The 27,914-nt window shown below is 29.9% G+C and overlaps 2 protein-coding genes across 2 annotated transcripts; both read right to left on the bottom strand.

Moving 5' to 3' along the window:
• LOC109355629 (UDP-N-acetylglucosamine--dolichyl-phosphate N-acetylglucosaminephosphotransferase-like) lies at positions 1,521-6,777 on the bottom strand. The gene is made up of 11 exons (XM_019598872.1): positions 6,357-6,777; positions 4,580-4,667; positions 4,356-4,447; positions 4,141-4,259; positions 3,934-4,049; positions 3,669-3,796; positions 3,482-3,568; positions 3,107-3,167; positions 2,963-3,003; positions 2,752-2,872; positions 1,521-1,822 (listed from the first exon to the last, which is right to left on the bottom strand). Exons 1-11 carry the CDS (start codon positions 6,725-6,727, stop codon positions 1,763-1,765), a joined length of 1,284 nt encoding a protein of 427 aa, XP_019454417.1. The 5' UTR covers positions 6,728-6,777; the 3' UTR covers positions 1,521-1,762.
• LOC109353911 lies at positions 21,098-23,360 on the bottom strand. Its single transcript, XM_019596269.1, has 5 exons — positions 23,129-23,360; positions 22,443-23,030; positions 21,810-22,397; positions 21,505-21,723; positions 21,098-21,402 (listed from the first exon to the last, which is right to left on the bottom strand). Exons 1-5 carry the CDS (start codon positions 23,358-23,360, stop codon positions 21,098-21,100), a joined length of 1,932 nt encoding a protein of 643 aa, XP_019451814.1.

Below are 27,914 nucleotides of genomic sequence, written 5' to 3' on the forward strand. Positions count from 1 at the left end.
TTAAGACTCTACTTAATTTCTTATAAGGAAACGAGGAACCCCAGAAAGTAAAACTAGTAATGGATTATAATAACTCTATAATCCCTCATGAATACTCATTGAAATATGAGACAAATCAAGAATTGGAAAGGGAACTAAAAAAACAAAATTATGAAGTTTTATATCAGTTAATCGATTAAACAACATACATAATCATTCAATCATTTATGTAGTCAGCAATTGATTATGGAACAAAAAAATCAGACATGTATCTTAATTCGTTTTGGAAAAATAGATTAAAGGTAATTGTCCAATCTTCGAGTTTAGCTAAAACTTTAGTAACAAAAACACCTATATTAATTTATAGGAATTAAAAACAAAACATATAAAAATATATTAAGTGTTGTGAAGTTAAATAAAATATGATATATTGTGGAGGTAAGTACAAATAGTATATGAGTCAATACATTTTCATTATTTTGGTTCATTACAAAATGCATCAATAATTCTGATGATGTATTGTTTAAATACCCTTGTAATATATTATAACAAAAAAATAATTAAAATGTATTGACTCGGTAATTGTTTTCACATTATACATATTTTGTTTAACTTAATTACACTTATCGTCCTTTTTTATTTACAAAATCAATATTTCTCATACATGGGTACTCAGTATGATGTACGTATAAAAATCAGAGGTTTTTTGTAGGTGTAAAAATGAAAATAAAATTTGTGTAATTTCACTAAAACTCAGAGAATGTTAGTACAATTTACTCAAAGATAAATGAATGATATGACCAGACACATAGACATCCATTAGTCATATCAACATTGTCCATCCAAAACTAACAATAATGACCAAATGTAAAATATTCAAGATTTGTAAGAACTAGAAACCAAAAAAAGTTCATGGACTAAAATTAAAATTTGATACATTTGTTGGGATAAAAACACATTTAAGCTTTTAATTGAAGTGTAGTTAATGAATGAGTGGAAAAGGTCATAGAGCTTATTGTCTGGAGCATATCTTCTAACGCATAATGTGTTATTCCATGTATAATGAATTGTGATTGGTTAAAAAATATATTTAAATTAAAAATATTATTATTAAATATTTTTCTTATCAATTACAGTTTATAACATAAAGTCATATATTATGAAACAGAAGATATGCTTCACTTATTCGCAACTTCAATTACTTGGGTGTGGCTTAAATCACAAGACATTGTATGATTATGATGGAGGGCTTATGAGGCATTGGTTTCAAAGTTTGAAATTACATAAATCATAAATATTTTAGATGGAAAACATATTTGATTAGCATTTTGATTTCTAAACTAAGTATTCATTTTTCATTTTTTTTACAATGTTGGTGTCAACATAGACTATTATGGCATAATTGAAAGATAAATATGCAGCCTATGCATAATTTTAATACCAGTTAACTTCTATTAAGTAGAGTTCTTAGTCACACAATCAAAATATAATGTTGTGTCAAATGAATGACATACAAAAATGTTAAACATTCAAATCATTTAGAAGAAAAATTGACTTGGCATATTTCATTAAGTTGACAAATGTACATAACATTTTCAAGTAACAAAACAATAATTCCTTAATCACCAAAACCTGTATCCCTCTACTGACTCTAGAAAAAAGTGTTACCACAAAAATGTTAATACAACAAATCCATCCTCCAGTGTGATTTTCATCTATATTTGTTCTTTTTTTCTAAATGATCTTTCTAATCCATATCTTAGTTTTAATCAATTTGGTGATTTCATTTGTACCATCCAGCAAGGATATGCCTCAGCAAGAAACAGAAACAGCATGCCAAGGCCTGTTGCAAAGGAAGACAACATATGAGCCAAGATATCAAACATTTCAACTGCAGTAGGTATCCGGCGAATGAATATCGATGCATAATGTATCGCCATCGAAATCATCATAGGTTAAAATGCAATATACAACAAGTCAACAACAATCATACATTTATCTCAATAGGTGGGGTCGGCTATATGGATCAAATTACGCCATAATGCTCTATCATAAATAATGTTCATTAACAAAACCTATGGTTTTTCTTGGTCTCCTTCTTCCTCTAGGAATTTGACTAACTACCATTTGATCTACTCTCCTTATGGAGCTTCTAACTGTCTCCTCCACACGTGTCTAAACCACATAATGCGCGATTCTACCATCTTTTCTACAATATGAACTACTTCAATTTTCTCCCTAATGCATTCATTTCTAATCCTATCTTATTTAGTGTGTCCACTATGCAATATACTGCTTGAAAAATTTGATTTCTAAATATTGTCAAGTTAAAAATATGCAAATCTTTAGTAACCCCACCCCCTAAATAAACTAAAAAGGATATTTAATATGCAAATCTCATAATAATATTTACAGTAGTCCTTATTTATGTACAAAAAAATTATGTTTGACAGTTAATTGAATTTGGAATGCAAGGCCTTAAGCATGACAAATCAATTGCACACAAATTAAAGATTAAGCCATTAAGGATAAAGAAATAATGGAGTTAGCCATTTTATTTAAATTCTTAGTACGACTGCTAAATCAAATGAGGTCGATTTCGCCGTGATATCTGTGAAACTGTACTTGAACCCATGAACCACTGGTTTGCTTGAATCAGACTTACATATAGTTGGACTTCTATTTCAGCTTGGAAAGCAAACCGAAAGGAAAAGGAAGTAAAACAAATAAAATGCAGGCGAAAAGAGGAAAAATATAGGAACAGGAAATCACCTGGAAACCAAGAAGATAAATACAAAGCGCCTTTTCAGATTTCCTGCCTAGAATTCTCAATGATAAGTTAACGAGTGTCCCATCATTTGTCCCGGTCAGTAGTCCAGTTTTAGGGTCGAACCTGAAGTAGTAGATGATACATTCGGTTTCAACCAAAAGTAAACACAATGTGTTTGAAATAATCTCTAGGATATAATCTGTTAAAGCTTACTTTGGCAGCCGATGGCGTGGACATGGAATGTATCCAGAAAGCTAGAGAAAAATGTAATCCATGTTAGACATATTCAGAAGAGATATAAGTTATCACAAATTTAAATATGAATGGAGAGATTCAGTTAGAGACTTAGAGTCGAACCTGCGGGAGTGACAAGAGAAAGTTCAGAACTTGAGGTAGGAAGAAAATCAACAGCGTTTCACTGGGGCAAAAATTAAAAGAGAATAAAAAATTAGTACAAGGAAATTTGATAAGGCAAGCACTCATACAACTGTGCAAACATTTATATTTTATGCTATTATTTTTTTTCTTGTGCTAGTTGATGACTAATCAGGTCAAACCAGCAAAGAGAAACTTTTACTAGCAAGTTTCGGCTTATAAAAATGAAGATTGACCGTATATTTTATCTCCAGAACAGTAAAAACTAAATGTGTAAAATTTATTATATCTAGATAGCACTAAAAAACAAAGAAAATAGAAAGGTTAATACTTTTGTCGGATTAAGTAAGGATATACCTAAAGTGGCCTAAAATACCAATCACAGCCATAGTCATTCCCGCAAAGTACGTAAATGTATCACCAACAAAAACTGAAGATGGATACCTATAATAAGAAGGAACAGACTGTTAGTAAACTACTCTTGATCATGCAAACAAACAAAAAAAGGTTCCGAACAAAAAGATATAGACACGGCATTATGTACCAGTTGTAAGAAAGTAAAGCCAAAGATGTAGCCAGCAAAGGCTGAGTTAAGTAAACAGAGAATGCATGTGCTTGCTTATATTCAGGATCAGTTGATGCTCCGATTTGCATAATATTGTGTATCAGGATCTGCAAACCCACAGTATTATTATACATGTAATAATCCGAGGTAGCGATTTCCAATTGGCATAATATTGTGTATCGGGATTCATAATTTTCTACGAACAAATTCAATTCGACCAACTTTTACAAGCTTTGATACTTACAGCTGATGCGATGACCACCGTCTGCCCAACTTCAAGGCCGTTTAGTCCGGCATGAATGTTGATTGAATTTGTGCAAAAAACAGCCAGTAGCCCCATATATAGCTTATACAGACATCCTGCCTCATCAATAAGTCGTCAAAACGGCGATTCTTTATAATAATTAGTAACTCGTCTAGCATCATTTGCATAAAGGTATGAAATGCTTACCGAGATCCAAAACCTCTACCCCTATGTGTGGGACAAGTGGCTTTGGTATAACTATAGTTGTATGTCCAGCGTATGCCATTAACAGAGGAAGTGCAGCAATCGATGGGAGTAATAATTTTCTGCTCTTTGCATTGACATAAAATCAAAATAAACTATTCTAACATCAGTTGAGAACCGAAAATCTGGAAACAAATAATGAAAACTTGTATACTCACACTCTCCATGGGACATCAAGGACATCATCAACGAACCCAAGCAACATCATGAAACAGATGCATGCTAACGCCGCATTGTACTCAACTAACCACTGCAAAATCGAAGTAGTTCACAAATGAAATGATCAATTCTTCTATTGATAATATGATACCACTCACAAATATTAGCTTTGAGCTGAGTAGTGAGATTATTAACATACTTGTAACTTATAATATAAACTTACATTTGAATCTTCTGTGAAGTTAAAATACTGAAATAAGATTGCAACAACCAAGAAGACAATACCAACAACTATACCCAATGACTCAGGCCTGCACAGAAATATTAGAGATAATAAGAAAATATAGCACAATCAACTAAAAGCTAAAAAAGGGTCATTATTCATTAGTGATACATTCGACAGTTCTCTCGGTTTGCATTTGTGTTTCTACTTCACCAAGACAAGCTCTGGAAGCAACTAGCTCGTATATTTAGTAAACCAAGTTATCATACAAAACTTAGTATCATTTCTTATGAGAAACCTTCTAATGCATGCTTGACATGCATATTGCATATAGAATCAAAAAAATCATATGTGAGGGTTTTTGTTCTCTACTTAACCTTTTTAAATGAAATTTTCATAACTTTCTCCAATGAATACTAACTTCCCCAATGTATTTTAAATGCATTTTAGAAACAATCTTTCTCTTCAGGTCTTCAATTTAACTTTTTGAGTTTTCTCACTCTTCCACACTCCAAGCATTCCAATCTCTATGTGCTACATATTTCAAGCATCTTAAACAATGATTATTCATCAAGCCATCAACCAAAGCTACCTGGTTTCTTGGTGTGATATCCTCATTCCCATTATATATTTCCTCTTAAATCATATTATAAACTGGAATGCCAAATACAAGAATTCCAATGATAAGAAATAAGGTAAAAACACAGAGAATAAATGACATAAAATGACCGATTCAACAACTTAAAGTATAGAACAACATCTGAGGGAAAGCCTAATATTATAATCTTTATGACTATAATACAGAACAATATTGAGGAAAATGGCAATATCATTAAGGTGAAAGTCTTGTAACATATATAAGTGTGTAAGTGTCGAGATTCAGAAGCTGAAAAAGGTAAGAATCTCTTCCTAGTCAACATCAATGTAAAACCAGAAAGCAATATATTTTCCAAAAGGCAATGTTGAACGACTCTGAACAAATATAGGATTTAAAAGGAACATATGGCTCACATAAAATTGAATAAATCTCAAATTTTAGAACAGAAATCTCATAAGTGAAGGAGCAACTGTAGTAAACAAAAAATTATACTCAATTACAAAAGAAACAAAACTAGGAAGCACATATACAATATGGAACACCGATAAATACAATACGACACGAGCAATTTTCAAAAATTATGGAACACTACACACTGTTAGAGGTAAGGCTGGAAACAGCCTCTCCAATTGTGAGGTAAGGCTGCCAAAAATTTACCCTCCCCAGACCCCGATGGGAGCCTCACGCCCAGAGCCACCCTTTTACTACACAATTATAGGACAATATATAAAATTAGTGTAAAATTTATGTGAAACCAAAAATCTAAAAAGTTAGCATGCATTATTATAAACATGATAGAATGCTAACATTTAACTAAATATTGTGAAACTTCCATCTATATCACTATCAAAAATCCAAAGATTAAATTAAAACAATTGTTTAATACCTAGAATTATTCATGAAGTACTAACTTCCACTATTTTTAAGTATCCTTGCTTCACATAAAAAAATTACAAAAAAAAACCCATTTGGAATTTGATTCAAAATCCAAAATTGAACCTAAAAATTAAACCAAAATGCTAAATCTAAAAGTTTGACCAAATAACAAGGAAAAACAAAACCTAGATAACCCATAATTTAAAATTTGTTTTAAAAAAACCCAGATCGAGAAATCAAAATCCAATGCATACCCACTTCACAAAAGATCAAAAAAAGTGTAGAATGAATAGAAAGACTCACACTTTGACACTTCCCATCGGGGTATCCTTCTTATTAATATCATAACCAAAGAGATTTCTCTTGAGAACGTATCTAGAAGCAACTGGGATCAATTTAACGGTGAGAAAGAAGCCAACAAGGCTCATAGCAGCATTGATTAGAATGGATCTTCGAAGCTCTTGTTCTATTGGGTAATGATAGAAAAGAAGGTAGAAATATGGTGGGATAGAGAAAAGAGAGAGCTTGAAAAGGAGACCCCATTTTGGAGATGCAATTGGAGAATCAGAAGAAGTGTTGTTGTTGTTGATGATGATGTTTTCCTTTGGAGATGAAGAAGATTTGGTTGAGATTTGTGTTGAAGTTGGTCTTTTTCGTGGATTTGATGATGCCATTGTTGTTGTGTTGTGTTATTCAAGGTTGAACCAGTAACCTTAAATTGTTGCTTCTTCTCTCTATGGGTTTGTAAAAAATTAGCATCGGTTTTTGGTGCATTTTAGTGACCGAACCGATCAAAAAATATATGATTCGGTTCTGCTCAATTAACCACAAATTTAACTATAAGAATTGAACTGAATAACTCTTGAATGGTTCAGTTCGATTCTACGGTTTTTCCATTTACTATTTTATAAAAATCTTGCATCAACTAAAAATTAAAATGTATTACAAGAGATATTGTTTATCCATAAAAGGATAAACATTACTATTATTATTATAAAAAATTATGAAATATATATGACAATATAATTCATCATTAGTAAACTATATACATTTATAACCTTATATTTCATAATTAGTAACACACGTAACAATATATGTATAACAATATATGATATATGTTAGTTTCATACTCAATATCACATAAGTTGGAAAATATGTTCCAAATCATAAGACACTAAGAAACAATTTAGTAACTAATAACATATATAATATTAACTTAATAACAATTTAGTAACATATATAACACTACAATTCATACAAAAATTGATAATTTAAGCTAGAAAGTTGGTTGAAGAATTTAAACAATAATAAAACATTATTCCCTAATTCCTAGTATATATTTCTTTAATATGCGGTTTGGTTCCAACGGTTCCTAAATTTCTAAAACCATAAACCGAACCGAACATAAACGGTTCCTTAAAAAAATAATCAAACCGAACCGCGAAATCGAACCAAACCACATTTTACGGTTTCATTCGATTCGGTTTCGCGATTTAAACTGGAACCACTTACACCCTTATCTCTCTATATATATAATAATCGAGCTCCGGATATTATAAGAATAACTTTAAAAAAATTATTGCACATTTTAGATTTTAATTTTATGATAATCTAATAGTTTTGTATTAATGAAGAAATATGAATCATTAAATTTTTATAAAACGAATAATTAAGACAATATAATTGTTTTTAAGATAATGATATATTGTTTATGTTTTTTCTAATTCTAGTCACACTCGTCATAACACCAATCATATTTTGCCAATTCATCATCACCTGTGGTCAACGTGGCTTCTATGTTTTTAAAAAAAACTATATATTATTGGTTCTTTAAGTTATTTGTTGTTTTTAATTTGATATTTGTAACTTTTTATCCATTTTAGTTTGGTTATGGGGATATATTTCTCTTATAATTTTCTCAATTCTTGACTAAAACTCACAATATGTAGTGTTATTGATTGTGAAATGTAAAGATATAATAAATTTATTCTATTAGCGTTTTAAAATTGTATAATTAGAATATTGACAATAGGTTAAAAATCTAACATAAAAATAAAAGCATCAATTTCAAAATAAAAAATAACTTAGACAACTTATTTGAGACAAAAATATTATAGGTTAAAAATTAAAAATAGAAAATAATTTAAAAGATGAATCTAATAGTTTTGTCTTTTTAGATGCACTTCTTATATTCATTTTTTTTCTCATTATAATCTGTTTTTATGACTTTTAGCCCCTAAATTTAAAATTGTATAATATATTAATATTCATTCATCTTATAGCACATAACTTGTTTATGTATAAGGGTGTAATGATTTGGTTTAATTTAATTTTATTAGGGGAGCATAAGAAATTGTAATGAACAAAATAATTTGATGTAATTTAGTTTGATTCATGCTTTTACACACACAAAAACAAACTAAGCCAAATCATAGATACTTAGTTTGGTTACTTGTCTTATTTCTCTCACTTTTAAACCTGAAACCAGTGTTATAAAAACCAGTTCGTGTTGATCGGTTCAGCCAGTAAACCGGTGAACCGGTCTCAATATTGGTATGGTACATTAATTATATTGATTATGTAATTATATTGGTTAAAACTGGCCAAAATCAGTCAAAATCGATCATACCGATCGATTTTCCATTGACGACACTGCCTAGAACAATGAAAGATATTATTTATTGAAGAAAAAAATTGATGTACTGACATTATATGAGTTTTATATATCATCATTATATTATTTATTAGTTATATTTGATCATCATTAACTCTTCAAAAAAAATCTAAATAAATTTTGAATGATAAATTTGTTTTATATAAATCTTTATATTAATAATTCATAAATATTATACAACAAGTCTAATATTTGTTTGTATTATTGGTGCTTCCACCAGTGAAACTTACTACATTGATAGCTTACACTTAAACAAGGAAGCACATGAAGTTCTATACTTCAAATACACACCACTTTATGTGTTTTGGGTATGTAGATAAGGTAATATTTATGTAATGATAGTATAAAAATTTATAAATAGTGTAATATATGTAATATTAATGATAATTAAATATGAATAGTAATTATATATTTTAGTCTCTTATCTTTTTTAACTTTGCTGACAGTTTGATCCTTCAAATATTATAAACCCAAAATGGTTCCCAAAAATTTCAAATGTTAATTGAATTAGTCCTTTTTAGGAATAAATTAGTTTCTACCCAGTGTTTTAAAATATATTAAAATGGACTAATTTGACACACAATTTGAAATTTTTAGGATCATTTTGAGTTTTTCAATTTGAGGAACTAAACTAATAAGATCGAAAAAACATGAGAGACTAAGATGAATATCTACTCAAATATGAAATACAAATAATATAATAATAATGAATAACACTTATATATGGTTAATGTATATTTTTTCTTCTCATATACATTTGTATGGGAAGAAGAAAATAAGTATATGTATAGAGGAACTAACGTATTGAAAAACAGTCTCTGTCATAAAAAATAATATCTATACAGTGGATTTGAACAATTTTCAAAATTGTCAAACTCTGAACTAAATTTTATTGAGTCGGTTTTTCAATTTTTAAACCATTCAACCTGAACTATAATTTTCGATTTGCTTTGATCCAGTTTATTAAATCCAAGCTTTAACTAAAATTTCTTACATCCTTAGTGTATGTTTGGTATAACTTATTTCTTTTAGATTTTGCTTATTTTTTTTAAAGTAAACTGAAAATATAAACTATGTATATTTGCAACAAAATGAAATTATAAATTTAGTTTTTTTTGAAAAAATAAGTCAAAATATTAGCTCCAAAATTATGGTTGATTTATTTTTTGTTAATTTATTTTTATTAACTTTTTCACTTCTCATTTTATTCTATCATAACTTTATTTTTCTCTTGATTTTTACTCTTCTATCAAACATTGTAACTTTTTACATCATTACCATTTGACATCATACCTCCTCACACCATCACCACCAAACTCCATAACTTTATCCCTCTCATTTTTTAATTAATACTATTCGAAATCATATTAATATTATTGAGTTCTAATTTCTCTTCACATTTTTAATTGTTTGTCAGGTAAATATTATTCAGTAGATGATGGTTATCCAACACTCCTAAATACTTGAGGCCATATAAATAAGAGTAATATCATCTTCCTGAACTCAAGCTAGCTATTGAATTTAATAGTGAGAATGAAGTCTTCAATTTTCATCACTCTAGCTTAAGGAACACCATAGAAAGAACATTCGTTGTTTCGAAGAATAGATTTGTAACTTTGTATCGCATGTCAAAATTTAAATATTCTACTCAGATCCAACTAGTTATTACTATAATAACAATACATAGTTTTATTAGACACAATAGTATCTCATATCCTCAGTTTAAGATTGTTGATAATCATGATGGTGATATATCAAATATTGACGATGATGCTACCAATGATGATGATAGTGATCTTACTGAATATATGGATAATATATCTTCTGAACACATGTGTCTTGTTCCAGATTCAATTAGGGATAAAATTATTTATTTTGTGAATTATGTAATTCAAGTTTACAAACTTCTATTTATTTGTGTGCTATGTTGTTTTTTAATATTGATATTGGTGTTTATATTGTATTTTATTTTAAAATATGTTTTTAGTATTTGTTATGCAATATTAAAAATTTATAGTAAAAATATATGCTGAAAAATATTAAAAAAATGGAAAAGCAACCAAAATAATCATAACATAAACAAATAACCTTATACAATTTTCTATGATTTACTACGCATGTTATAACATTTCTACCTTACCCAAACAAAATATATTAATTTATATTCAATTTTCAGCTAAAGTATCCAAACATAAATAAATTATAATCTATAATCTGAAACTAAAAACATAATTCATAATAAACTTATACTTACTTACGTCACTAGCGAATTGTTAATCGACATGAATATCCAAACATAAATAAATTATAATCTATAATCTGAAACTAAAAACATAATTCATAATAAACTTATACTTACTTACGTCACTAGCGAATTGTCAATCGACATGAATATTTTATACATTCATAATCCAAAAGTAATAATTTATATATTCCTCAATACAATTGTATTCTTTAAACTTTTGACCATTAAATAATCCTAAGAAAAAGATAACATTAATAGTGGTTAAAAAAGATTTTGAGTAAATTATATTGGCACCCTAAGTTTTAATAAAATTGTACAAATTATCCATCCATTTTTAAACATATACAAATTGCTTATAATTATACACATGCATTTCCCTTAGTAACCACGTAAGAGAGATAAATATAATTTCTTAAACAAAAAACGGTGATAAATGTAATTAAGTAAGGTCTGATGTTTGAGTCTTGTGGATGTAAAAAATACTCGTTGAGAGAGTTAGTCTCACACACCTGTAGATGTTCCCAGGTCGGATAGGATTGCCTCTAGTGCGAGGATATATGTGGGAAACAGAAAAATATATGGCATTTGTGAATACAAGTTCCAAATAATATAAGAGTCAATGCTGATTCATTATTTTTGGTACGTTAGAAATTGTATCACTAATTCTAAGGAGACTTTTAAATCACTCTCATATTATATGTTAACTAACTAAAATAATAAATAAACATTAATTTTAATACTATTTGTACTTATCTTCATCTATATTTTGTTTAACTTAATCGCGTTCGTCATTATTTTTGTTTAAAAAATTACACTTATCTATCCTACATGGATAGTCAATGTAATGTTGTATATAATAAGGTGATTTGTATATATTTAAAAAAATGGAGAAGTGATTTACGTATTTTCACTAGAAACTCGGAGAATAAGAGTGTAATTTACTCCTTTATTTTTCTATACCCTCTTTTGATCAAATAATCATTGTTCTCATCAATGCTAACAAAAAGATCATGTGAAAAAATATATGTTTTATATACTCTTATTTTATCATCAAATATTCATATTTTATTATTATTGATTTTTTAGAAAAAAATAGTATAAATAAATAATGAATGATATACAAATTGTGTATAAATCTTTACATTAATAGTACATAAATATTAAATTTAAAGATTGTTTATTTTTAAGGAGATTAAGGAAAACAAATCCCAAAAAAGATAACATTTTGCTATTAAGGTTATATTTTGTTTATTAAAAAATAAGGATTTAATATATATACATAGAGAATATAAATGTTTTTTTATATTGTTAGTATATCATTTACATATTAACCATAATTGAATCTCAAATAAAAATAAGACAAATTAATAATGTATAACGTACTAATAGTGTGATAAAATTATAGTTCTTTGATTAGTTGATCTGGTAAAAAAAAAGTAAATAACATTTGAATCCTCATATTTTCAATGACAACCAGCTTAATCCCTAATAAATTTTTCAATGACAACCAGCTTAATCCCTAATAAATTTAAAATATCATTTTAGTTCTCAACTTTTACATATTCCCGTCCGTTAACATTAATAATGGATGAATTAAATATTAATTGTATAATGAAATTTTGAAACTTCTTCACCCCAAATCATCCTTATTGGGAGCTCTATGTAGAAGCAACATGGTGAGAGGAGCAGCAATGCTATGCAGCTTTCGAAGGTTTTAATTGTTATCTGACCAAGAAATTCAATCTACTGTATGGATACACGTCTACTGTCTCATACTTAGTGTCACTCTGTGTCTAATGAAGTTGTGATTGATTGAAAAGAAAATATTTAAATTAAAATTTAATTTTTAAGTAATTTTCTAACCAACTACATGAAGTGACACTATCTATTTGGATTTAATATGTATATCCTAACGGTATAAGGATTTTTACAGTGTCAGTGAATCATTAATTGATTTGTTAACTATTATTGACTATAAAAATGTAATACAAATCAATAATAGATGATATATAGACAATATAAAAAACTTTACATTATTAATACATACATTTTAAATTCTATCCGTTTTACTTAATTTTTAGTACTTGATATAGTTTTTAGGGCGTGACAAAGATGATGGTACCCATTGCAGCGCAGAATCTGGCAAGAAGGTATTAATTGTTCCTCTTTTTTATTTTTTTTGTTCTCTTATGGGTAGTAGTGATGTGGAATTGGTTTATTCTTTTGTTCCTTTTAGATTCTTCTTAAACTTGACTTAGTTTTTAGCTTTTTGAATGCTAGTTTTGACTAGCATTTGCAAGACATGGGTCTGTTATGGGATACAATCAATAAAGTTAGGGAGTCATTAGCTCATCTCATGGGTAAGGTGAATAATTTCTTTTTACTTTTTTTTGTACTAGTATTTCTTACCTTTTTGGGTAAAGGTAAGAAAAAACACACATTTCTCTTCTTTTTTATACAATCAGACAACACAAAAATCTACTCTATTTCTCATATATTTCTCTCTTCTTACTTTCTTCTATCCAAACGAAGGGAGCATTAGGAAAACATAATAAGTAATTTATACTATACATATAAATGCTCAAAAAAAATCAAAATTAAAGACTCGTAGTTAAGGCTTGTCCTTACTCGACCATAAATATTAGTCGAGTCACTTTTTTGAACCGGATCTGACCCTAGACCCAAAGCTAACCCAACTCTAAATAGCGACCGAGTCAGCCTTTAAACCTGACCTAACTTTAGACTCAATTAAATATAATGCATACTCACTTTACATAAAGACTTCTCAGTATTATTTATTATTATGAATATGTAGTTTGATATATAAAATGAAATATGTAATATCTATACTATATACTATATATAAAGCCAAAACTTGAAATAACTTCCCTCATGGTGTAATTTTCATTTCCTATATTGCCCTTAACATTATTTAATTTTTACAAAAACACTATATAATCCTAAGCAACTACCACCAATACATTAATTAACCACATATCTCACATTAAATTAAACATTATCATAAAAAAAATATAATATATAAAAATTGAATATGTAGTATCACACAATATTCGTCGGCAGGCACGAAGTGCCTGTACTCAAAAAGGTATCATTACTCTATATACATTTGAGTAGAAATACATACAAACATGATGAACGAGTGACTCTGAGCTGGGCTGGGCCGAGTCATGCTTGGTCCCTACCCGGTCCTAAATATTGACTGAGTTTATTTTTTGAACCCAAACTCGGCCCTAGACCCGATCAGACCCGACCCTATTTAGACTCGATCATGATCGGGCCATGCCGGGTGAGCGGGTAGGGTCGGGTCTTGCTCACCCCTAGCACTCATAGTTTGGCTTTCTAATAAATGTCAATTCCACAATATTTGGATCTTACACAAATAGATATTAGCAAACTAAAAATAACAGTGTGAACAATCTCCTTAATATAACTAAAGATCTACACAATTAAATTTTCATGAAAATCTTATATATAAATATGGGGAGTGATTGACTCTAAGAATAAGTTTTTTAAACTTAGTACTCATCTTAACCCTCAATTCTAGGAAAATCCAATGATTCAAATCAGTGAGTAGATTTAAATTATTAGATGTCCATAGAATTGATGACTATGATGGACAATAAGTTTAAAAAACTTATTCTTAGAGTAAATTGATCTCCACTCTATAAATATAAATGTATAATTAATTATACATTGAAATGATTAATTTATAATGGTTGGTCAAAGTATTACTTACTGCGACTTGGTTGAGCCCTTCCAAAGTTATGTAGTAAACCTGAGGGTAGGAATGGTAATCTAACCCAAATATGTGGGTACTTATTCGAATCCAACCTGAATTTAATAGGGAAAATCCGTTCTAATTGAATTTGGATTTTACCTAAGTTCAATTTTTAGGGTTGAGTTCAGGTTTGGTAAAGTTGATATCTGACACCGAACCCGTCCCAAACCTGATTGGCATGTTGACAATGTAACCCGAACTCATGAGTATTTATCCGAACCCAACCCAAATTTAATGGGAAAAATCATTTCAATTGGGTTCAGGTTTTATCTGAGTTCAATTTGTGAGTTTGATTTTGGTAAAACCTGACCCTAAATCTAGTTGGCATGTGTGAAATTACAATGTTAAACATATATATCTAAGTGAGATATAGAAAAGTGGTTGTGTGTCTACTCTTGAATCCATGAAATTTCCAAAAGTGGATTGCTTCACTATGAATTGAGATTATTCATTTTCATGTGATATGCACATTACACAATTATTCACTTTTAACATCATCATTAGAACTTTCTTTTCCTATGAACCCACACGAACCTACTAACTAGGCGTGAATAAGGTTTGTCCATTACCTGACCCTAAATGTTGATCGGACCATTTTTTGGAACTTCGATTCGACTCTAGATTTTAAGCTAACTCAACTCTAAGAGTTAGTTTGGGAGTTGGATTTTGAAGGGGAAGGAAGGGAAAAAGAAGGTTTGGGAGTCATCTCACAAGTGTATTTCATGGCTCCCAAGCATTCCCTTCCCCTCCTCCTCCAAAATTCAACTCTCAAACTAACCCTAAATGTCGACCGGGCCGGTCTTTGAACCTGACCTTAAGCCCAATTAAATATAATGCATATCCCTTTTTAGATAAAGTATTCTCAATATTATTTATTATTATGAACATATAATTTGACATATGAAATGATATATGTATATATATTGTTAATCATGTATATATACTGAAAATTAGAGAATGAATCATATTTTCAACCAATAGGATGTCATTACTCTATACATAATTAAATAGAAACGCAAACAAATATGAAGAGTAGGTAACAATGGGACGAGTCCATGTCGGGTCATGCTTGTCCCCCACCCAACCCTAAATATTAATTGTTATAATTTTTCAACCCGAACTCGACCCTAAACCCAACCCTATTTATGTCTGATCATGGTTGGGTCAAGCCGAGTGATCGGGTAGAGTCGGATTCTGCTCACCTCTTCTAGTAATAGTGGTTTTAAACTTAAAACAAATAATTAATCCAAAAAGCAACAAAACAAATCAAAATGACAAGCTTCACAATTTTAATTCGAAACTTGTATTTACTTTTTATTCTTGTTTTTACTTTCCAGGACTTGTAATGGTTCCATATACACGATTCAGGCAGGTTCCTGTTGTGTTCGGGTATGACAGTATTGATTTTAACCCGTTGAATTTGAGTTCGGGATCATAATTTCGGGCTCAAGGTTAGGTAATTACAAACTAGGCCACAATCCACCTCCTTGTCATCCATACTTAAGGAAACACATTTTTTTGTCCTACAAAATGTGTCACTTGCTATATTGGTTAAAAAATTTCAAGTTAAAAGTTTAATAATAAGTACTTTCTAATCAATCACAAGTGGCACACACATTTTTTGAGACAACAAATGTGATCCTAAACTTAAATAGTATCTAACCTAACCCAAGATAAACAATAACCTCATGGAACGAAGGAATGGAGTGGTGATGTCTAACGTCAAGTCATTGCCTCCAATTTTGCCTACACCACCCTCTCACACAAAGACATTCTCACCCCATTAGTAATTTTTCGATGCGATGCAATGTAGAGGGCAACAACAACAAGTAGCACTAATGATCAGTTGAACACAATGTCGACCTTTGCTCATCTATTATGCTCTCAACATACTTGTGTGTTGCTTAGCCTAAAATTGGAAACATGAAAAGGAAAGAAGAAAAAAAATCATGTTTTTGCTTGTTTGCCTAAAGTTGAGCGTTTTTTAAGTAAATGTATGGCTTGTTGTCTTATTTATTCAAGTTATCTCACTTTTAATTCGACTGAATTAGAATTTTCAGGATGCAAACAATCACTCACCTAATAAAACAAAATATGAAAGTTTACATTTTCTTACTTTCTATCCTTTTTAAAATGGAATAACAAGTTGTGTCAAGAGCATTCATAAATAATAAAAATAAAATAAAAATCATAAAACTAAACAAAAAAAAATTATAAAAAAAAAACATAATCTGTGTTTTATGGAGTTGAACAAATCATATTCCGTCACATTTTCATACAATGAAACAAACTACATCACAATTTCTTACATGTTGATTTTCTTACACATTAAACTTTTCGGTTAGTTATGTCACGCACTTGGATTTGGTGAAGCGGTCAAACCGACTAAAACAAATGTCATGTCCGCAACATATGGCAAGTCGCACAGATGACTCTGCGAGCAATACCTATTTTCCATTACTAACTAGCGGTATATCCATGCATTTGCACGAATCACTAGGTTTTTTAAATTGAGTTTTAAGCACAATTATTGATATACCCTTCAAAATTTAATGTTTTTCATTGTTCAGTCTCACAAAGTTTAAATCTACTATCTTAATATAAATAGAAAGAGCCGATGAAATTAGTAAACTAGACACCTTATATATGTGACAAATGTCCAAAGAATATGCTATTTTCGTCAAATTAATCTTTCATATTTCTACTTCTCTTACATTTTTTCATTTTTTTTAAACAAATCTATTCTCTTCAATCGTCAAACCAGATATAATTTTATACTCATTTCATTTTTTTCATTATTCATTCTTCGTAAAACTTCATCATTCATGAACTGATCCAATGAGATCTTCATTGATAGATATACTTTTGAACATATTTGGATTCTCACAATTGTCATCAGGGTTTATTGACACATACCAAAGTTCTAAATTTGATCCAATTTTCACATAGATGAGTGTTTCAGTGTTGAATCAGTTTTCATCACCGGGTTTTATATTGTTTGGAAGTTTCAATTTTTTATTATTTTATATTATGGGTATTCGATTTCGTCTAATGCAAAGCTTTATTGCTCTTATTTCGTTATTAATTTTGTCTAATTTGTTTATTTCTAAAGCTTAATAATGATCTTTGTCGCGCACGGCCTTGTTAGAGTCGCCACTACATTTTTTCCAGTAAAAAATGTAGAAAAATATTTTGGCCCAATCACATTGGGCCTTGGACTTTGATATCCAAGTTCGGGAGTCGATTACACACTAGGGAAGGTATTAGCACCATAGTTTTTCATTTGAACGATACCCTACTATATTGCATGAATTATTAATTGTGTTATTATTATATTTTTACCCACAAAAAAAACTTTATTTTATTATTATGTGTCTCACAAGAGTGATCTTGGTCCTACGTATCCTTTTTTGGGAATGAAGACTACATAGTTCTTTGGGTAGAAAAACGTTTGTTGGTTGGGTTAATTTAATCTCTCAAAAAACAGTAAAGTTTAAATTATTTTTAAACAAAAAGATATGAGCGAAATTATCGATACAATTTTCAGATGCTAGAGGGTGCTAAAAATAAATACAAAAGAGACAAACCTATTGAAGTTTTACTAGGGAGGGAATTCGGTGTGGATAGGAGTAGTGTACTTCACCTAGGATCGCTGACGTGTCAAAGGTTTGTTGGCAGTGGTGAAACAGGTACACGTGGCACTCCGTGGAGCATCGACTGAACGAGGGTGTAGGATAGCGTGATGCACGTGTCCACACTGAATCACGTGTTCTCCCACGGGTTATGCGGTGGTGTGTAGTGTACACACGGGACGTTTCACATGCTGATTGGTGATGTGTGTCTGGTCAACGCAAATGTGAAAAGCTGACTAATCCAGCTGCTCCGAATGAGGGCGCACGATTATTAGTACACGCTCAACCACACTGGATCACACAAACATAAAAAATATCCCTTCTCTTACTTTTCAATGCATTTTCTTTTCTCTCTCTAATTTTTTTTCTTTCAACCGTGTATATCCCCGTTTTTAAGAATGTGACTTTTGCTTTTTATAGCCAAAACATGTGGAAAAAAATATGGAAGAAAATAATTACCCATTAATTCATAGAATCAATTTTGAAATTTGATTTTATTTCCTTAGTAACTCCCAATTAAAATATGATTTCCATCGCTACTTAATATTGATTTTCGCACATGGCTAAATTGTAAAATATCAATCAATACCAAAATCTTGCATATTAAAAATATTTGATTTTATCCTCATGACCTGCAATATTCAAAATTCAAACTTCAATAATAATTACTAATTAAAGCTCGAATTGAATTATTTTTTGGTTTAGCATACTTAAAAAGTGTCATGACCAAACAATTCTTGAGGAGTCTAAAGTTATCATTTTTTACTCTAAAAAACTACATTTGAGTTCAATCTTATAAATGTTTTAATTTTGTGGGTTTGTGAAATAATTTTTTTCTTTTCTTATTTTTATCGCATTAGTGCTATTTATTCATGATGTATCTCCTTTAAAAAAAACACGATTTTAGATAATAAGTGGTCATTAAATCACTTAATAATCATCTTAAAATTCACTTTAAGAATAAAACGAATATGGGTTGAATCTATGATATCATAGAATTATAAATAATCCCTTTATCGATCCATTTTTTTGGAACAAATTGTTGGGAGAGAATAAAACCTATTAAATGGATTTAATTAAAACCCTTTTTGAAATTCAAATTTAAAACATATTGTGTGAGGTCATTAAAGAATACATTTTCATTTTTTGAAAAATATGTGTTTTGGGCCACACAAAATTGTGCATTCACAATCCTACAAATATATGTTGGGAGTTGTGTTCTTCTTTTCAATGAACATACTAGTAAGATACCCGTGCATTCGCACGGGTGGTAATGTGTATTGCATGAATTTATTTATAGAAATACATCATAACTTGGTAGTGAAAAAGATGTTGAAGATTACCTCATAAAAACGGCTGTATGTATTTCATTGTTGATGGAGAATCTTCATTAATGAAATGATAATGAACCTGATATATTAAAAATAAAATTAAGAAGAAAAGTTTGGAACGTAATGTAAAATAAGTTATAGAATACCTTTTATAGATTTTGGAAAACTTCTTTATAAACCACATTTGTTGTTGTCTTCAGTGGTTTACCCTGCTTGTCATGTATCAATATCTTTAATCACTCTTTGCTTTGAACTCTTGAAACAACTACGTACAATTGACCATGACTGAATACTGGTTTAGGTAAATACAGCCCCACACTTTCTAATGATTGACCTTGAGATTTATTGATTGTCATAGCGTATGACACAATTATAGGTAATTGTCTTCTGATAAGCGTGAAAGACCATGGAGATTGAGATGGTGACATCGATAACCTAGGAATATAAGTGATATTTCCAATATTTTTTCCAGACATGATCTTTGTCTCTAGTACATGATTCGCCATCTTAGTAACCACCAATCTTGTACCATTACATAATCCTTCGAACTGGTCTAAATTTCTTAATAGCATAATCGGAGTGCCCACCTTTAGCTTGATCTTATGATTTGGAAGGCCAGATGTTGCAAGCGAATTTAGAAATTCAGGAGTTAATATGTTGAATGCTTCACTTTCATTAGCATCAGACATATCAACTTCATCCGAACTTAGGTATTCTTTTTCATCACCTATAATTATACATTAGAATATTTAACAATATCAGTTTAATAAATGTAATATAGATTCAAATAATGAATATTTAAACAATTTTGAATATACTTTACCTGGAATTTTACTCAGAACATAGTCATTAATTTGATCAACAATCTCAATTGTTGATGCAAGTATTGCTCTACATTGAAGAAATTGTTCGTCATTGTAATGATCTTGTAAGTTTGGGTAGGTGTTAGAGACTATGGCCTCAATTGGATCATCATAATCTACAATCAAAAGTTCTTCTGGAATATCAATTTCAGCACAACCGTCATTAGGCTCGGAAAATTTTCCATTTCCCATCTTTAGAATCCAATCAGAGAATTTCCTAACATTTGTTGCATTGTCATGATTTTGTAGACGCATGTTCTTTGTAAGAGTTAAAACTGTTCATTGATGCCAAAGATAAGATGCATTAATTGTTGCATGTACAATATCTAAACAACAACCTCTTGGAATCACTGGTAAGATTTGTCTAAAATCACCTCCAAATACTACAACTTTTCCTCCAAACAAAATTGAGCCATTTGTTGTTCCCATGATGTCACGTAGACTTTTATCAAGTGCCTCGGAGCAAAACTTATGTGACATTGGAGCTTCATCCCATATAATTAACTTTGTTTTATCAATAACTCTGCAAGTTCAGTACCTTGATGAATGTTGCAAATGGAGTTGTCAAAAGTTGGTACAGGTATTTTGAATTTAGAGTGTGTTGTCCTACCCCCAGGTAATAATAAAGAAGCTATACCACTTGAAGCCACAGTCAATACAATATGCTTTTGAGATCTCAATGCATATGTTAGAGTTCGCCACATATGTGTTTTTCCTGTCCCTCCATAACCATATAAGAAAAACATGGCACCTTGTTGATGGTTGACGGCTTGCATTATAGTATGGAATATCTTACATTGTTCTTCTACATAATATGAAATCATTATGTAAACATTAATCTTTTCAGTACAAATAGATTATTTGAGAATAAGGTGAAATACATACATTCTTAACAAAATGGAAGTACCTGTGAGAGAGTTGAAAAGAGTATTGAAGTTTTTCTTTAATTCATCTGTATCATAATTAAGCTCTTCATATATTAGTTTGTTGCCTAATTGACTTGTTATGTACCCATTTGGGTATGGCATTGAAGGATAGTCTTTTAAACTTCTTCGATTTCCTTCAAGTAGTTTTTCAATCTCTAGCAAAGTTAGATTTTGTAGTTGTTCATCGGTAAGCACCAACCCTATAAAGTATAAAAAATGTTATATTATATAATATATTTACATAAAAGAAAATTGTGATAATAAAATATAATATTATTGTTCGTACCTTGATTATTAGAGATATTTCTTTGATTGTAAAGAATTCCATCAGATAACCATTGCCATGTCTCCTCCCAAACATGATTTGGCCTATTCATAGATGTTGATAGAAGCATTGTCACAAACAATTTCCTCAAGTAGAATCCAGAACCCCAATCATTTGCTTCTCTTAAAGCTTCAATATATTCTTTATCATCCTTAAGTAATCCCATAGCAAAACATGCATCCCTGAATGTTGCATATTGAATATTTGAAACAGTTCTAATATCTTCATAACATGTTGGTCCTTTAATGACTGTCAACATCATCCTAAGGTAATACAGCTCACCGGTGCATGGAGAGACCCAAATTAGTCTACCAATTGTATAACCTGATTTTCTTGGCTTCCAAAACCTAGTTTTTTTGACATAAACAAATTTTGAGACAAATTGAGCATAACCCAAAGTCCTACCTTCAGGATATTGTTTATTAGCTTCCATCCATGATGTAAACATCGATTCTGATACTGTTGGTCTTAAAAGAATATTGTCAATGTCCTCATGATCATTAAAGTAAACAGGTTGTTCTCCTTGAAGATGAAAGTACAACCGTTCAACTGCAGGTTGTCTCCCATGTATTGGAAATTTAAAAATTCACCAACATGCTTCTGATGGTGATACATATCTACAATCAAGATATTGTTTAACCTCGTCAACATTTCCTCGAGTTTGTGATCCACCATCTTCTGGTTGTTCAATAACAGTTGTGATCCTATCATAGCCTTTGTTTATATACTTGAATAAGTACTTAACTGAAGTACTTTGGTTACACCACTCCATATTAATGTGAGCTTGATATTTTCTTAATAGTTGTGGGTTGTAAGGGACAACATAACGATTGTCAAGAGAAATACCATTTTTTTCAACCATGTTTCCATTATCTCTTCTCATATAAACCGGATAGCCATCTTGATCAACAATTGTAGATTGTTGGAATTGCTTCGGAAAATACCTAGAACATTTACCACCCTTCATACATGGAGAAGATTTGTTGCAAGAACCACATGGACCATGAATCATATTTGACTTCACCAAATTATACAACTCAGGATCATCATTCGGATTTGGAATTTCAGCAGAGATAATTCTATCAATATCATCTGGAGATGGATATTTGTTAGTTGGATGCAAAAAAATAAGCAAGTGTGCATGTGGTAAACCTCTCTTCTGAAATTCAATGGTGTACATATCTGAAACATTAAATAAAAAGGATTAATAAGTATTCAAATTTAATTAAATAGAAACATGTATGAGATCCTTTAACAAATTATATGGAATAAATACTTACATGCAATTACTTTACCCAAAACATGCCTCTTCTTCAAATCTTGTAGTAATTCTTCAAACTTAATTTTGAAAACCCTTGAGATGATATATGGCCTATCATGTGGCTTCAAACCCACAGGGTTAAGAAATCTTACAATTTCAGGCCAATTAGGATTGCATGTCATTGTCAAAAATAAACCAGGAAATCCAAGTGTACTACAGATGGCCATCCCATCAAAGTATAATTGATCCATGTATCTACGGCTACCAACAAATGTGGAAGGTAAAATCACCCTTTTCCAATATTTGATCCCTGACTTTGGTCATTTGTTTGAGATGCATTCAAATTTCTATATTTGTCAACCCTTAGCTTTGATTGGTTTCTTCTAATAAAAGACAATTGCTTAGACTCCACCATGATGTAAGCGTCTACTAAAAATTGATGAAATAGTCTTCTTGATCGCAATAAAGTTTGAGCCTCATTATTCCTTGTTTGCAATCTAAATGAAATCCATTCTCGTACCGTAAGACGATTTCGTTTTCTGTTTTGAGAATTAGCTCTAACTCTATGACATATATCATGTCTGTAACCATCCTCTCCAAATGGAAACAACTATGGATATTGAAAAGCCAAATAGCTTGCATGTAGTTCATCAATTCTCTTCAAATAACCACCTTGTGTTTCCATAATTATATCTCTTTGTGATGTTGAGTCAATATCTCAAACTATTAAAGCAGCCACTTCAGAAACTGTTGGTAAGTTATTTATTTTGCCATCAGAATTCCTTTCGGAAATTAGCTTCAACTTTAAGTTAGGAATAACACCATCTTTTAATCTTTCCCTTGCCATTTTGAAAGACTTTGCATGAACATTATTTTCATCCAACATTTGTGATAATTGGAAAACTACTTTTGAATCAACCTTGTTGTTCCTATATTCGTAGATTCAACAGAAAATAAAAAATTAGTATTTGGGAAAAAAATGACACTAATTTATAGTAATTAAATACTATATACCTTATTCCTTCCATCCTGTTTTCAATTTCATGTTCTGTATCATAAATGTAAAGTTGAGCAAACTTTGGGCATTGTCCAGGCATCGGTAACATGCTACCAATGCGATGACATGGTTGTCCTTGTATCCGAATAGTTGGTGGACCTCTACCATTGTTGATAGATCTATCAAATTTTGCACCCGCAGATGTGAAAGCAAACATCATGTTGTATAAACGAATATTATTTTGATAATTTAGGCTATCACTGGAGAACATATCAAAAAGTAGATGTTGAAGGAGGGGAGGGGGTGTTTTCAGTAATGGGATTTGTACTTTTCCATCACCACAATAAAGTTCATACTTAGGTGTTGTAGTATTTCTATGTTTCCGCTTTCGCTCTTGATACCACATGCATGCTCCACAATAATCACATTCAACAATAGGATCACCAATATCAGAATATCCTAAACAAACAAAAAAATAACCTTAGGGGTATATTTGTTGCATTATAAATATGTATTCATAAAGTATACTAAATAACCTTCTTGACTTTGAAACATTGAGGTCGTATATGAGTTATGAAATTGATCATCATCCTCTGAAGAGTCTTCAATATTCACATCTTTCAAAAGTAAAGAAAATCCAACATTAGTGTAAAATAGAAACAATAAGTTTACTAATTCAATGACTAATAATATGATGTCATATTAAATGAATACCTTGTATGTCAATATCAGACATGTCATCATCTTCTGTTGTATGACAATTGAATTGGTGACTATAATTTTTAGTTGATGTAAAAGGCGAGACATTTTCGTTTCCTTGTGCCACACTATTGATATGTTCATCATTAACCATGCTTCTATATCTACTCATTAGATTTACACCTAAAGATTCTTGGTTGATGAATCTTTTCTTCCTACTTTGCTCATGAATTGTAGATGGTTGGGTATGGGATGCAGAAGTTGAGGCGTCATTTGCATCAATGAAACCATAATTATGTTTCACATTTACACAATTTGAAGATAGTTCTGATAGAGGGGTTCTACTCATTTGCATCGGTGTTGAGTTTGATTGTTGGGATACAACCGATGGAAGTAGTTGTAGCTTTGATCTTGAATAATTTATACCCTTATCCCGTAAAGCAGACTTTCTTTTATTTCTTGCAATTGAAGCACAAATATTTGGATTATTATTATCCATGTTTGACCTCAGCAAAAATAAATTTGCAAACAAATTCCCTGTTTAAAAAATATAGACATGTTATGTGTAACTTAATGGATAATTTAAATAACCTTGGTATTACCAAAAATAAAGTATCAAACTTTGATGTGTTACTTCCATTCAAGTATTGATTTAAGGTTTGTACTCTAAAATCTTTACTACTATATTTTTATACTTATAACTTAAAATCATTCATCCATGTATTCGTAGTGTAGTTAATCATTACTGCAGAGATGTTAATTACATCATCAGTTAAACAAATACAAATGTTACATATTAATATGTTATTATTTAGTAATAATATGATAAAGTTAAGCATAAAAATTAAAGAAACAAAAAACAATTTTCATGAAGGACAATAAAATTGTAATTCATTGACAACAAACTTTGTAAAAAAATATCATTATAACAGTCCATAACATATTACAAAGTAATGTAAACAAAGTACAAAATAATAATTCTATGAACATATAAAAAGTATATAAGAGAGCATTTAATAGTGATAACAATGTAAATTATAAAATGTTATTAAGAATTTCACATATAATATTGTATATGTGAAGTAGTAAATTAATTTTGACATGTTAATATCCCAAATGACTAAAACTTTAAGTGGGGAACACCAAATTCTTAAAAAAATTTCAGTCACCTTTAAAAAAGGAAGATCAACAACAATAGACTATAATATGTTATACATTAACACTTCACTTACTTAGTTAGACACATTGTATATACACTTCACATGGCTCGTTAAGAGCAAACTCAACAACAGCAACGCAAAATCTAAAGACCACACATATAACAACATAATACACTTGTTTTATTTTGTAATAAAATATATAATCTGATACACCTTGTATATGATATGTTAGTGCGGTTATTTAACTGTACCAAAGAAATAAAACAAAATATAAAACTCATATTGGACAGATATATATCTTCGTAACTACATTATGTATAGAGTTAGTAACAATACATGAATCCTATAATATGAAATGACTTTGATTTTCTTTTGATAACTGATAATGGTTCTTCAACTGTAAATACAAATATAGTAGTTAAATAGATAAGTCAATGTGGTTCTTCAACTGTAACTACTACTTCAAAACATAAAAGGCAAGAGAAAATAAATAAAATGTTTTCAGAAAAGAAAAGAAATATCTTTGTTTAATACTTGTAAACATAAAAGAAAAAATGTTTTAAGTTTAACTTAATAACATCAACTTATAAAAAAAGAAGAAGAGGGTTTTTGTAATGTAAATGGTAAACAAAGAAGAAAAAAGGGAGAGGGTTTAAGTAAGTTTAAATAGCATTATGTGTAAAAAGAAAAGAGAAGAGGAAGAAAAGTATAGAAGGAGATGATGGGAGGGTGTTTTGTATTGTTACCTGAGGAAGTTAAGAAGCATAGATCATAGTGACCATGATAAACTGTGATTCTATTTGCAAACCTAAACTGTCACAATGTTTTAGAAGGAGAGGTGTTATTATGTTTGTAGCAGAAAATATATTATCATCAGAAGCCAACAGAAGAAAAGTCATTTAATTATATAAATATATTGCAAAAACTTCTAAGTCAAAGAACTTGTGGTTTTGGAGAAACTTGATGGTAAAGTTTTTAACTTACTTTAGCCTCTAAGTCTGAACAGTACACTTTTATTTAGAGTGAAAGTAGGATCTACACCTGCTGAATATTCATCATTTCATTGGGTTACCAATGTTATGTAGGACAAAACATATCAATAAACCTGCAATATTATGTGCTTGAAAAATTATTAAAACTACTAATAAGTTGTTCTTATTATAAGTTGAAATTGAAACAATAATTGAAGTGGATTTAGAGATAGTTTAATAGGAAAATTTATAAAGTTAAGCAATCTATTCTATAATAGATACTATAGCTTCCATATCTATACAATTCCATTTTTTTTGTAATAGGCTGTCATTTTCTTTACTTGTGGCTGACTATTTGTTCAAACAAATATTCATCAAGTATATATATAATATAGATACACAAAATATGGTGAGTTAAGTAACATTCATCGCCTTTTAAATACAAATTAATATTAGTCTTAATTCATTTGGTAAACATCATGATTATTTATCCAAAATAAATTGTTTAGTGATATATAATCTTTATAGAAATATATTATTATAGATAGAAAATATGTCTGATCTCAATACTATCTAAAATCATATATGTAAAGTGTGTATAACAAAGTGTTCATGTAAGTAATGATGTTAGTCAAATATGTTATTTAAATGTGTTTTGTTGAAGGTATAAAATCACGGACGAAATTTCTTAAGAGGTGATTAGTCAATGATGTGTTGTTAGTAACTACCTACATGTGGCAAAGAGGTTTTTTATATTGCTTAATTATGTGAGGTAACATATATGGTACTTATAATTAACAACTTGGGTGTTATAAAATTCTAGTAGGAGTGCATACTAACATAATAAGGTAGTTCATAGCAAGTTTGTGGGCGGTAAGGTTGGATGTCACAAAATATACATCTTACTGTGATGCATCATAAGGTACTTCTCGAAAAGGTTATACATCCTACTATGATGCATCAAAAGGTTGTAGTTCT

Source organism: Lupinus angustifolius, chromosome LG08, assembly GCF_001865875.1.
Source record: "Lupinus angustifolius cultivar Tanjil chromosome LG08, LupAngTanjil_v1.0, whole genome shotgun sequence".
Lineage (NCBI taxonomy): Eukaryota > Viridiplantae > Streptophyta > Magnoliopsida > Fabales > Fabaceae > Lupinus > Lupinus angustifolius.

What these genes read in the sequence shown, in the direction of transcription:
- LOC109353911 (XM_019596269.1), bottom strand. Translation starts at nt 23,360, where the DNA reads ATGGATCAATTATACTTTGATGGGATGGCCATCTGTAGTACACTTGGA. An exon ending in TTTGGGTAAAGTAATTGCAT is followed by an intron (nt 23,031 to 23,128) that starts GTAAGTATTTAT and finishes TTAATGTTTCAG; the next exon opens with ATATGTACACCATTGAATTT. An exon ending in TCTTTTCAACTCTCTCACAG is followed by an intron (nt 21,403 to 21,504) that starts GTACTTCCATTT and finishes CATATTATGTAG; the next exon opens with AAGAACAATGTAAGATATTC.
- LOC109355629 (XM_019598872.1), bottom strand. Translation starts at nt 6,727, where the DNA reads ATGGCATCATCAAATCCACGAAAAAGACCAACTTCAACACAAATCTCA. An exon ending in CCGATGGGAAGTGTCAAAGT is followed by an intron (nt 4,668 to 6,356) that starts GTGAGTCTTTCT and finishes ATTTCTGTGCAG; the next exon opens with GCCTGAGTCATTGGGTATAG. An exon ending in TTCTCTTGTCACTCCCGCAG is followed by an intron (nt 3,004 to 3,106) that starts GTTCGACTCTAA and finishes ATTTTTCTCTAG; the next exon opens with CTTTCTGGATACATTCCATG.